General features: G+C 47.2%; 1 protein-coding gene across 6 annotated transcripts in view; it reads right to left on the bottom strand.

Moving 5' to 3' along the window:
- The window catches only part of pcloa (piccolo presynaptic cytomatrix protein a), a 41156-nt gene extending 32559 nt beyond the window's left edge, over positions 1–8597 (bottom strand). For 5 of the 6 annotated variants that reach the window (XM_054800487.1, XM_054800488.1, XM_054800489.1 and 2 more), the window contains exons 1-3: positions 8115–8596; positions 5893–6820; positions 4370–5326 (exon numbers count right to left, since the gene is read on the bottom strand). In XM_054800487.1, coding sequence (XP_054656462.1) covers positions 4370–5326; positions 5893–6820; positions 8115–8323 — 2094 coding nt within the window. In that variant the 5' untranslated portion in view covers positions 8324–8596. Of the gene's footprint in view, positions 1–4369; positions 5327–5892; positions 6821–8114 lie in introns of all 6 variants that reach the window. The other variant, XM_054800490.1, reaches the window with a different exon arrangement.
- Positions 8598–12720: the final 4123 nt, after the last annotated feature.

Here is a 12720-nt window from a genome sequence, read left to right as displayed (position 1 = left end):
CGCATAGCTTCTACTTCAACACTGAGAAAATTCAACAAAGGCGTCTCATTCTGCAGCTCGGATGAACCACAGAAGTCAGTCTTTTCAAATCGGCGCCCTACAAGGACACACTGTGGGGCAAGGCACGCGTGCGGCTACTGACCGCAACACCCACAGGGAGCTGGTGACGATAGCGATGCCATACGCGGACAGCCCCATAAGAACTGCGATGCCTCGAAAAAGGACTGGCCACTCATTTTATCCACCCCAAAATAGTGAACTAACTGATCAGCAGCGGGTCAGTCAGAGTTCCAGACTAATCACGCGCCATCTAAGGACACAGGAATAAGGCTAATAAAAAAAACAAAACCTGAGCTGCAACCTTGTTTAAAGTATGGTGAAGGCATGTGCTGCTCTTTTATTAAGACAAGGGGCCCAATGAGGGCTTTACCCGTCTAAATTTAGACTGGAGGCTGGCACACAGACAAGGAAGATGGATGAAGACAGGGAAAGGAAGAAAGTGTGGTAGCAGTGCTGAATGGATGGTGAAGAGGCAACCAAACTTAATGGATGTTTGGGTGACTCCATACACACAACATGATCACGCTCTTTAGCCGTAAATCGATGGCCTATTCAGTTCGGAACAAGCGTCAGTTCACCAAGAGGGACTGTAAAGCTTTCCTAGCTGAAGCATCTTTCTTGTGTCCTTACTGCTAAAATACGAGTCCTTTCCCCCCCGCCTCAATGATGAGTCGGCGCTGGATGGGAAACACCACCTGGCAGCATGAGCCAAAAAAGATCTTTACGCGAATAAACATCCCAAATTTATTGATGGTGCTGCCTTTTTGTGCGTGGAGTTAATGTAACTCCCATTTGATTGATGAGGGTCAAACGTTACGAGAGTGGTGATTAGCTTAAATGCCTTGTGTTTGTGGCTGGCACGTTATGAGCATCATCTCCAAATAAAGGTGCATCAGGAGGATCTCATGAACAACTAGAAAAGTGGTATTTATTGCCAGGCGCTAAACCTTATTTTTGCTCTGTAAAATAAAATAACTCAAATCGTCCATCAAGTCTGTCCTTTTATGGTACGTGTACCTTTTCCCCATGGGGACCAAACAAAATGCAAAGAGAAGAAACAGGAGTGCGACAAAAAAAGACCTCAAACAGGCTGTTCTTTAGCTGATCAACAGGCCTTAAAAAGTCCAAATCCAAACCAAAATCTTTCTTGTCAAGTTCTGTCAGACACTCACGCTGTCATGACCTCCTGATGGCAAAGGCAAAAAGGCTTTCTGTCTTTGAACCGGGCAGGATTGTTGAGTTGCGCAAGCAGGTACTGCAGACGTGATCTCAGATGCATTTGAGTCACGAGTGCAAAGGCGAATATGTTGAGGGTGCACACTGCACTGCACTGCACGGATGGGCTCGCGTACTGTATCCTTCCTGACACCCTGCCTCCCCCTTCCCTCTCCACGCTTGCCTTTGGGATTCATTTTTCGGTTCATATCATCTCTCTCCACCGCGTGAACTACACATTAGCATCCTATCTGTCATCACGCTACACCATCCGCAGAATGTTTTTTGGGCTACTATTTGAAATGTGACTGCCACCTAGCAGTTTTTCACAAAACGCCACTGCAGTTTCTTTGGTGAAGTATTTGACTTACTGTTTCCACTCTGGGAGAGCTGCCACTGCAGTTAAGTGCATTGAGGGGGAGCCAGTCAGGATGTAAACACAACAGTCTGTGCTAACCGAACGTGACGAGTGCCAAAATGTGTGTGTGTGTGCTGTCGAAAGCCAGCCCGTCTGTCTCACCAGCGCCTGCGCTCTTTTTCTCAGTACCCAGGGTTCTAACAGCGCTACATGCGAGCTTTTATTACAATGCAATCAAATTTACAGCTTGTAACGTTGCCAAATGAGATGTCGCACCTCGTGAACAGACAGAAATAGCCTCACATGCACACACACACACATTTAAAGAGGTAAATGTGAATAGAGGGCACACAAAAGGATGTGTGTTTAATAGCGAGCCTGCCCCGCAGTGGCTCGTCTTGTCCGCCTTTGTGGCTCGTTTGCGGCCACGACTATTTTTATACGCTTGGGCCTCCTGGGCACGTGATGGGAGAGCTGTGAGGAAGCTGCACTGAATTTGACAAGGGAAGGGGGAGGGTGACAAATAACTGGACTGAATGTGAAATACACAGTCGTATGCAAAAGTTTGGGCACCCCTGTCATTTGACAGCTGTTTTGAGGACCCCTTCCTCAAAAAGAGCCCTTAATGAACTCACCAAAGCCATTCTGTGTTCCAAACAACTAGTGCGAGGTAGATAGAGGTATGACAGGGGTGCCCACATTTCTGCACCTGTCTATTTTTGTTTTGATGTATATTTCACATCTCATGTTAATCCAATAAACCACATTTCACTCCTGAAATCTTACTCTGTCCATCAGCTATTTGATGTATTCAGACGAAATTGTAGTAAGAAACACCCCATCCTTTAAAAATGAATGAAGTTGTCAGGGGTGCACGTATGACTGTACATGCTAATTTGTCTCTTACGATTCCTCGTGTTGGTCCACAACTGGTATTGATGGGGATTAAACACCTGAGGGGAGGATCAAGCCTCCATAGAAATAACAAGATTCCCGTTGGCTTTTAAATCCTTTTAGGAAACTGGGATTAAGTCCACGTTGGTGCACATGTGGCGCAGCTCCGTACACTTCTACACGGGCCGCTCCTTTATTTCCCGTCTATTCCAACAGGAATTATGAACAACACGTGAGCGAGAGTGTTCCGACCCGTTGTGACGGCGTTTCATGTAGAACAAGTGCAAGCACAAGTTCTTTGTGACTCATCCCGCAGTCGAGCGGAGCGGCCTCAATCGAATTACAGCCTAGCCATTTCTACAGCGTAATTACTTCTTGTGCTCGGCTGACTGATCGTACCATTCCGGCTCATTACGAGCAGCATTTGCAATTACAAAACTCAGAACTTTCTTTGCAACAATTAAGACCGCACACATAATGCTGACTTCATGAAAATGTAGCTTTCATATTCCGATAAAACCAATGGAGGTGAGATTGTGAGATGATTTCCCAGGAGAATGACGGTGCGGTGGCGCCGGGAGGTCATGTCCAGCTTAACAGAAAGACCAGGAGAGATTACTAAAGGATCGCCTAAACCGGAAGGTACCACGTGAAGCCTTGGATGGACTTGAAATAAGAGGGGGAAAAAAAATTGCATTGTTGCAGCATCGATCTTTTGCAGCCCCACGGATCGACTCGCTTGGTCTGACCGCTCAACCGGAAACACTTTTTGGCCTCCGTTCCTACAACCCAGCGTTGCTGCACCATAGCGGCCATCTGTTCCCAGCCTTGTGATCCGTGTGAGGAAACACACACAATGTGCTAACGCAAGAGACGCAGGTCAAAAGGTGTTTGGCTTCTTGAAGCATAAAAACACTATGTGTGCTTTCCACCACACACACACACACACACACTAGTCCCTCTCAGTGTTCAGTGGCGATGGCTTGAAGTGTTGCGTGATGGCGAGATGAGCATTTAAACAAGCTCATTTGTCTTCACCTGGCCTCACTCTCCATCATCTATCTGGTGTCACAAGATCGTGACAAAAATTCCTTGTTCAGAAAAAAAAGTCTTGTGGGCACTCGGCCTGGGACGATAATAAATGAATGGAATAATCATATAATAAATGAAAATGAGCTCGGTAATTTTGCTGGCCTCAATGTACTTGCCTCCTAACAGCATGGAAAGAGGTTTCACTCTGCATTGGTTCCATAGAACAACAGCATGAACGGAGTGAGCCCTTCTGTCAGTCATACAGTCTCTTTGTCTTGGTGGGTGGAGGCGGGGCCGCTAGCATACACACAGAGTGCAGAAGAGGGTAACGTAGTACTAATTATATTAGTAGATTGCAATATATTGTCATTGTGCTTTTTAAAAAAAGGAATGTTAAAATCCCGTCTCGTCCCGTTCTCATAGACCCAATCTCGTCCCGTCTTATGAACTGTCTTGTGACACCCTTAGTATTTACACTCAAGGAAAAAATTATACGTGCGCGCCCCCTATGGGTTGTGCTCAAAATGCTTTCGAAGACAGGCTAGCATCCACGTAAGTTACCTCCCGCAAAGACGCTTTGTTGATGGTGGCCAGTCCTCCTCAAATTTTAAACGGCCAAAAGTTACAGCAGGTTTGGTTTTGCACGGCGCACTGAGCTTTGTGAGAAAGTAGTCAATCCCACTTATGGGGGTTAGTAACAGCGCCACCATGTGGTGTATTGGTCAGCATAGGGGGGTGCATGTTGACGCTTATTCCCCCTTTTGACAAGGGTCATGAAAACATGATTGTGTGTCTGGGAGTGTTTCTTACCTCTCCTAAGTTGAACCCACACAGGTTGCACACAGTCTTCTTGCACTTGGTGCAGAGGCTGTAGTTGGGCGCCTCTGATGATGATCCAACGTTCAGCTCCACGTTGCAGAGAGAACAGTTGTCCTTAGTTTTGGATGTCACACCAGCTGCCTCTTGCTCCACAGAGATGGTCCTTGGTGCCTTCTTGGGTTTAGCCGGTGGAGTGTCAGGCGCAGAATCCGAATCAGGGGGAGAGCCTGGAGCAGAGAAGGGAGAATCAGGCGGGGAGCCTGGGGCCGAATCTGGTGGCGACCCCGGGGGAGAGGCTGGTGCCTTCTCCTCATCTCCAGTCACGAGGCTGGTGGCCGAGTTCAAGAGTGACGACCCAAAGCTGAACATCTGAGAGGCGGCGGCCGGCGGTTTCGATGCCTCCGACAAACCCCCGAAACCTCCAAACAGCTTCCCGGTCACGGACTCGTCCTGCTTCGGAGCCACCTGAGGCTTGGCCGACTCCATCAATCCACCGAAACCTCCAAACAGTTTCCCAGTGACGGACTCGGCTGCTTGTGAGGAAGCGGCAGCTGTCTTGGCCGAATCGGTCAAACCTCCAAAACTGATACCTCCCAACCCCCCAAAGAAGCTGGACTCCTGTTTGGCTTTAGCCGGTGACTGCTGCGGGCTGGACCTCTGCTGAACAGGGCGGCCGGTCTTGGGGTCGATCTTGGGGGAGCCTCCCAATGAGGACCCCGGGGAAAGTGGTCCTGGAGAGCTGGGGGATTTCTGCCTTGGAGTCGTCGGTGGTGTCAACCCTTGGTCGGTGGTGCTTTGCTGCTTGATGAGAAGCTTGCCAGGCTTGCCCGAGGCCTGTTTCTGCGGTGAGGGTGGGGCCGAACCTTGTTTGGGCTTTGTCATTCCAGGGGGGTCCATGCCCCCCATGGCTCGCTGCATCTGGCAGTTAAGACACAGCCATTCTTTCCCCTGGGCATCACAGAGAAGATAGTTAGAAGACACACTGCAGTCATACAAGCATATTCAAATAAATGGATAAATAAATAAATAAAATAAATAATGTTTTTATTTCATGTTATTGTTTTGTGCTTTTATACTGTATATCTACGGCAAATTAATGTAAATGTGTATCTATTTTGGACATGATCTGATTTCTTTTATTTCATAAATCATTTCATAAATATATAAGTCTTTCTTTACGCTTTATGCCAATAGCACATCTCTCTTTTTATTTTTTTAGCGGTCGCTCAGAGGTTTGACAGAAATGAGTCTTGTCTGGAAAAGGCTGGAGACCAGTGTGCTCTGTGTTTAACGTCCACTTGTGAGAGAATGTTCTGGCTGTCTGGCGAGCACGCTGTCTTCCTGTGGCCACAATATGAGTCACCGCCTTCAACATCCCCCCCACCTCCATATGCTGCCTCTGCTTCTTAAGGTCCCTGACACACTTGTGGGAAGCTCACGCAAACACTTGGCTAAGTCAGGATTCAGCTGTGCACAGCAAAGTGGAAAGGAGGAGACATGTACAGAAGACTTACTGCAGAGTCTGGAGGGCTGAATCCACACAGGCTGCACACTTGATTCTTACACTCGGTGCAATTGTTGTAATTTGGTGGGTCCTTAGATCCAGTGTTCAGTTGCGTGGTCTTACACAGAGGACAAAGCCCACCTCCGAGCTTCCCAGACCCTTGTTGACTCTTGGCTGGATCTCCAGGATAAGCGCCTGGGCCTGCTGGTCCTTGCTGTTTGGGTCCAGGCTTTCCAGGTTCTTTTTGTGGTGGAGGACCACCTTGTGTCTGTTTAGCTCCTTGCTGTCCTGGTGGACCTTGGCCTTGTTTGGGTCCTTGCTGTCCTGGTGGGCCTTGACCTGGTTTAGGTGCTTGCTGCCCTGAAGGCCCTAGTCCTGGCTGCCCCTGGCCTTGCCTGGGGGCCTGGCCAGGAGGTCCCTGAGCTGATTTGGGCCCCTGGCCTTGTGGTCCTTGCCCTTGCCTAGGCCCCTGTCTAGGAGGGCCTTGAACCTGTTTCTGCGGAGCCCCTTGTTGTGGCCCCTTTGGACCTGATCCTTGCTGGGGAGCCTTGCATTGTGGTTTCCCTTCCTGGCCGGACTCAGGCGTAGCTCCTTCATCCTCGTCTCCAAACAGTCCAAACTTGGGGATGTTGACGGTGTCGCCCATGGAGGAGATGGAGGAAGAGACGGAGGAGGTCATGGACGACACGGCGCTGAGGGGGTTGGCCCCGCTGAGGAAGCTGGAGCCAAACATGCCAGACCGCTTGCTTTCAGAGTCCTTAGGCTCCTGCCGCAATCGGGACTCAAAGAGGTTGAGCGACGAGGGGCTGCGGCCTGTCGCGGGCCTGCCGGGGGGACTCTGGTTGAAGGCGTCTACAGTGCGACTCTTACTGAGGCCTGTCGGGCCCTTGGAGGCCCCTGCCTGCTGGGGTCGCTGCTGGACACCAGATTCAGATGGTCTGGGAACAAAGAAAAGAGAAAGCAGTTGAAAAATATGCTATTTACTGTGATGCTAACTTAGCAGCCTACTAAAGGGAGATCAGGCCACACTGAAGGTTCCATAAAAAGGATGTAAGTTGGTTTGAGGTCGCCAAGGGCTAGGGCCAAAAGGGAATTGAATATGGCTGAGTGACACTGAGCGTACATCACACAGATGAAGAGGGTGTAAGCAAAGACGCCTTTGTTAGCGCTGAGACGAGAGGGAACCAATTCCATCAGTGCTGTGATGAAAGTGAAAGCAAGGAACCAACATTGGAAATGGTTTTAGTTCACTCGCTATACACCAGCACTGACTTCACATGCTTTGCTACACTATTAACAAGAGGAATATTGTTATTTTTAAGGCTCGCTGCACAACTCTGATGTTCACAATGCGTTGCAATGTAGCATTCAGCACCACGGACAGAGGCGGCACGAATGAGGCTTGCAAATATAAAAAATCTTCCTTTTAAAATGAAGAAAGCAGGAGGAGGGAAGTGACATTAACACTGCACTTCTATTTTTAGTCATATTAATATTGATGCACCCCCACTGCCTCCTCCATTGCCAGCTTACATACTTTTAACAAATCACCTTTCAATAAAGGAGCCAAACTAAAGAGTTGGCACCATTATTTGAAGAGGATGGAGGATGTTTGAACAAAAAATGTGTTTTGTTTGCATTTGAAGCCTTTAAATCCCTCCCACACTTTCTCCGCAAGCCATTAAAACCCAAGATGGGTCGACGAGTCTAATTGGCAACATTAACGTGGATACAAGCGACCATTTTGTGTAAAAAAAAAAAAAAAAAAACAACAAAAAACACCAAGTTGATTTTTTTTTTTTACCCAGCAGGCATTTCGACAATTTCTCACAAATACGGGAGGTGTGTCCCCTCCTCTGAGCTCACCACACTGAGACGCTGACATAAACAATTCAGCCATCTGGATGCATATTCTATGATATTAATAGAAGACAGCGCAAGAATCCAAGCGTGCACAACGCATGCAAAACAGTCAGCATGTAAAGATACACGCTATAATGACAAATAAAGCTGCAATTAGACGAGAAAGACGTTTTTCCGCCGTCGATCTGCACGGATGCTGATGATTAGCCATGGAAATTGGCTTTAGTAATGAGATCACGTCTCGGAGGATGTAAAAATGGGCGTGATCTGACTCCCTCTCTGCCACAACACATCCATCCACTCACGTAAAGGCAGTGTAATGTTGGAATATTCGGTTAGAAAGGTGAAATATGGTGGAAAAAGCCCTGCCTTCGTGCGGCCGCTGCACCCCCAGGCTGCCTGCCCTGCGCCCTTGACACCGCGGCGAGCTGCTTCCGCTGCTCCTCGCTCAGCTCCGCCAGGTCCACCGGAGCTCCGCCGGGGACCCGCACGAAGCCTCCGGCCCCGTCGGGTTCCAGCCCCTCGGGTAGCCCTGAGAGCGGGCCTTCGCCGCCTTCCAGGCTCGCCTCGTTCCCCATGATGAGACCCCTCCCGAGTGCGTCCTGGATCGATGCGCCGCGACCCAAGCTACCCTGGCACTAAGAGAGGGGGTTTAGCTCCGAAATGCGCAGCGGAAACGGCCTCTGTCGGCGTCTCGGTGCATGTCAGACAGTTGTAGCCATCCAATGATTACTTTCCCCGCAAGACTCCACCGCCTCTGGCATGTTTTTCTATGCAGAGCATCTCTGCAGCTTTACACACCAGCGACTAGCTTTCCTTGACTGGGGGGGGTCTCCCTTTCACTCCCTGGGCAGCCACCAAAAGCCACTTCCGGATGTTGTTTCAAAATAAAACCCCATTTACTGCCATTTCTGCCTGATATACAGTCGATCGATGCACATTCTCTTAGTCAATCACACGAAACAAGCAAACAAAATGTGTATTAATTCAAAATGATAGAACTGAGCAAAAAAAGTTATATTTACTACCATGTTTACGACCCAAAACCGTCACGGCATGACATCACTTCCGCGTTCTTACAGGAAACACTCGCTAGCTTGACCGCGCATGCGCAGTCTTTTGACAAGTGAACTGGATTCTCCAGTGGAGCAAAATGTGTCTTTAAAGGGTACAACCTCGTATTAATGAATTAGAATACAGGAAATGATGCCGTATTTGGGGAATTGTTGTGTTGTTTATGTGCTGAAGCTTGACTGCTGCGAGAACAACAGTGAAAGAAAAAATGTCACATGTCAAAAAGATACTCAGAGTACAAACACAGTGGAGCACCCTGGGATGACTCATATTATGAATAATAATCATTCACAGCCTTGGCTTTTTTCCCTTTTTGGCAAGTGTACTCGAGATGATAATATATTGACAGCTAGAAGGAGGAGGAATCACAGTTCATTCCCAATCCTTTCACATTTGGATGAAAACGATGTTGTTGTTCCGGTATATGATTATTATTATCATTATCATATAAAAATGTGGAAATGGCTCAATTCACTGTGTTGCCACTGTGATGAGAATAAGCACACGACACGCAGCCAGCATTACAACGCAACGCAACACGTCAGCTTCACTGAGCGTCAAGCCGATGTGTTGCAAGACGACAAGGAACGCTCATTTGCTCTGTGTGTGTGTGTGTGTGTAGCTCTGGGCCACATGTGTCCTCCATGCATGAGAGCATAGCCTAGAACCTGTAGAACCTAGTCTGGAGGCCACTGGATAACTAGTGTCTTGAACAACCACAAGAAGACCAATTGTTACCTCTGCCAAGGAGGCTGTTGGTTTTGGTGCACGGATCAAAGCAACATTTAGCACTTTTTCTCTCTCTGAATGTGCTCTGTGTTCGATTGGCTTGGTCTTAAAAGATGGAAAAGCTTTAAAAGGACGTGTAAAAAGTCACTGATGGTAGCATCAGCCCTCACATTTTGTTATGCTAACACTTAGCCCTGTTGTTAAGTATCATTAAGCATTCGCTATGGCTGATACTGCCAAGATCCTTCTCCTATCATCTATATCGGGTTGGGCAAACTTTTGGACTCGCGGGCCACATTGGGCTAAACAGAACGACACACTTTCTCACAGTGCAACGAAACAAAAACACAACAGAGCCACAGCAAGTCAACAACACATAACTTCAAACTGTTATTTCCAAATGCCCGCAAGGCATGCTGGGTAGTCCAGCTGCAACAACAATATGAACTATGAACAATAAAACATTGAATATCAAAAGTCATTGTCTGAAGTCATTACTTCAGACTCCTCAACATATTTTGCAATCAAGCAAAAAAAAAAAAAATGCGACAAACATGGAAAAATGTTGAAAAATGAGAAAAATGTACCACAAGCTACCCAGCATGCCTTGCGGTGGGAATATATGGGTGTTTTTTGGGCATGGGTACTGTGTGTAGATATTTGTTTGTATTCCCACATGGTGCAGTAGGTAGGTTACTTGTTGTGTCAAGTGTGTTGACGTGTTGCGTTGTTCGGATGGATTTTTTGTACAAGCTACAGATGGCATCTGATTATTTTGCAGACTCAAGGGTGCCACAATAGCACTGCAAGTCATGTTGCCGGCCACACTTCCCCGGTGGGCCAGATTAAGACACTTGGTGGGCCTGATGTGGCCCGCGGGCTGCAGTTTGCCCACCCCTGGTCTATATCGATACTCAAAAATCGCCTCGGGAAAATGTGAAACGTGCACGTTAGTAACATTAAATTTGAATGTATTTCCTTAACAATAAGGCTGATATCACTGCTACTGAAGATGTTAAAAAAAGTGTGTAGACAAACTATAAAAAGCAAAACAGTCGCTTTACAAAAACATGACAATATCATTTTATGGACTTTCCACTGGTCACAAGACACACTTCCCCCAACGTTTGTCAAGATATGGATCCTTTCACACCAAGAATTCATCCGGTATCGGACCGACTGGCACCAAAGTATGGATATGTCAGGATAGCGTGCTTTTTATACGCTTTGGGAAAGACAGAAATGCTAACAGACACGCTTATCGGATGCATATCCACACATGTAACACGACTCCGGTAACCGGATAGCAAACACTGCACACTGTTCATTAAATTTGAATAGCAATAAAAGAGAAGCTAAAATTGCACCTGAAACAACCAAATAAGTGAAAAAGTTCCATACCTGGATGTCCCTGCAGAGGACTGTGTGGTTGTCTGTGAGCAGAGTGTGCGAGTGATTCCTGCTGCGTTCCCCCTGAGCCTCCCTCATCCTGATTAGCGCCTAATTCCAACCTCCTCTCGCCGCCGCCAATTCCTCCTGACCGGCCCGGTGTGCCACACTAAAAATACCTTTAAAGTCACGACAACGGAGGAGGAAAGAAGGAGGGGAGGCGGCTTTTTTCTCCTTGTTGTTCCACCTGACACAAAACAAACACAACCACGTGATGTCAGACAAAGATGTACAAACTTAGGAGGAGGTGCCGCTAATCCTCTTTAACGCTAATCTGCCTCCTTGTACACTCGCCGCTTTCATTCCTGAGATGCTACAGTAGCTGACTGGATATCCTAGAACATTATTATTCATTGATGGAATAACTCATCCACACCTTTTGGTACCTCAAGGGCGGCGCTTAGTCACTCAGTCGTGTAACGCCACTTTTCAATGGTTTTAAAAATAGTACAACATTTAAAGGAAAAGTGCACTTGTTTTGGACATGAACACACATCTTCATCTTTTCTACGTTCTAAAGATATCCTTCCATCCAAGGGGGTATGCTGGAGCCTATCCCAGCTGACGTGGGGCAGGAGGCGGGGTACACCCTCGACTGGTCGTTCTAAAGATATAAAAAGAGATAAAAAGAGAGGCAGCTAAGTAAGGGTCCCTGACATGACTTATCAAAATTGCTTACATACGTTATATATTGTTTGTCATTAGCTCTCCTGCTAAGGTTTGTTCAGGGGTTCTGGAGAGGAGGATTTCCCAATAGTTGAATCTCAGACTCAGAAGGAGCAGTGTGGTGTTCTTCCTGGTTGTGGAACTGTGGAGCAGCTTTACACTCTGGGCAGGGTCCTTGAGGGTGCATGGGGGTTTGCCCAACCAGTCTACATGTGTTTTGGGGACTTTGAGAAGGCATTGGGCCGTGTTCCTCAAGGAATTCTGTGGGGAGTACTACAATTTACATTTACCATTCTGTGTTTTCAAGGCGACCAATCTTCATCTCCATGTCTTAAGGCTGAAGTGCATAGTCTGCAAGTTCTCCATTTAATCTCCAAACATTTCTTCCTCCACGAAAACTATGGACACATCACTCAAACCTTGGCTATAATCACTGTAAACATCCTCTGTCATGTACACCGCCAGGTTTGTTTGCCTAAGTGAAAGTACCCCAATAGCCAGGTTTGTTTGCCCAAGTGACAGTACTCCGATAGCCAGGTTTGTTTGCCTAAGTGACAGTACCCTGATAGCGTCGCTTCCAGAATGAGGCTGAACTGCAAGAGCTATCTTATCATCAACTTTAAATGTCATTTTTGCAAATTTACCGTTCGCTTTCAAAAATGGAACAATGCAGAACATACGTACAAACAATGCATAACATATTTAAGTAAAGTTGATGAATCATGTCTTGACCCTTGCATGTACGTATGGGACACAGCTATTCCACCTACAAAGCCGCTATTAAAACACCTCCAACAACTTTTAGTGGTTTTCTATCCATGCTGTGCATGTACTAACAAGCACATTCATAACATGTCATACTTGCAGTATTTTCACACATTGATTTCACATAGCAACATAGAAAGGAACGCCACACCTGGCATCAAAAACAAAAACACAGCAGCAGTGGCGGCAGCTCCGATATGTAGCGTTACCTTTGGCTAGTGGCCTCACGCATAGTGAGCGAGTGTGCGCTGAAGCTAGTCCCTAGCCGGCTAGTAGCTAGCCTGTGTGGTGT

This window comes from Dunckerocampus dactyliophorus, chromosome 15 (assembly GCF_027744805.1).
Source record: "Dunckerocampus dactyliophorus isolate RoL2022-P2 chromosome 15, RoL_Ddac_1.1, whole genome shotgun sequence".
NCBI classification, from domain to species: Eukaryota; Metazoa; Chordata; class Actinopteri; order Syngnathiformes; family Syngnathidae; genus Dunckerocampus; species Dunckerocampus dactyliophorus.
Note: the sequence above shows the minus strand (reverse complement) of the source record. Positions and strands in the feature narration are given on the sequence as shown.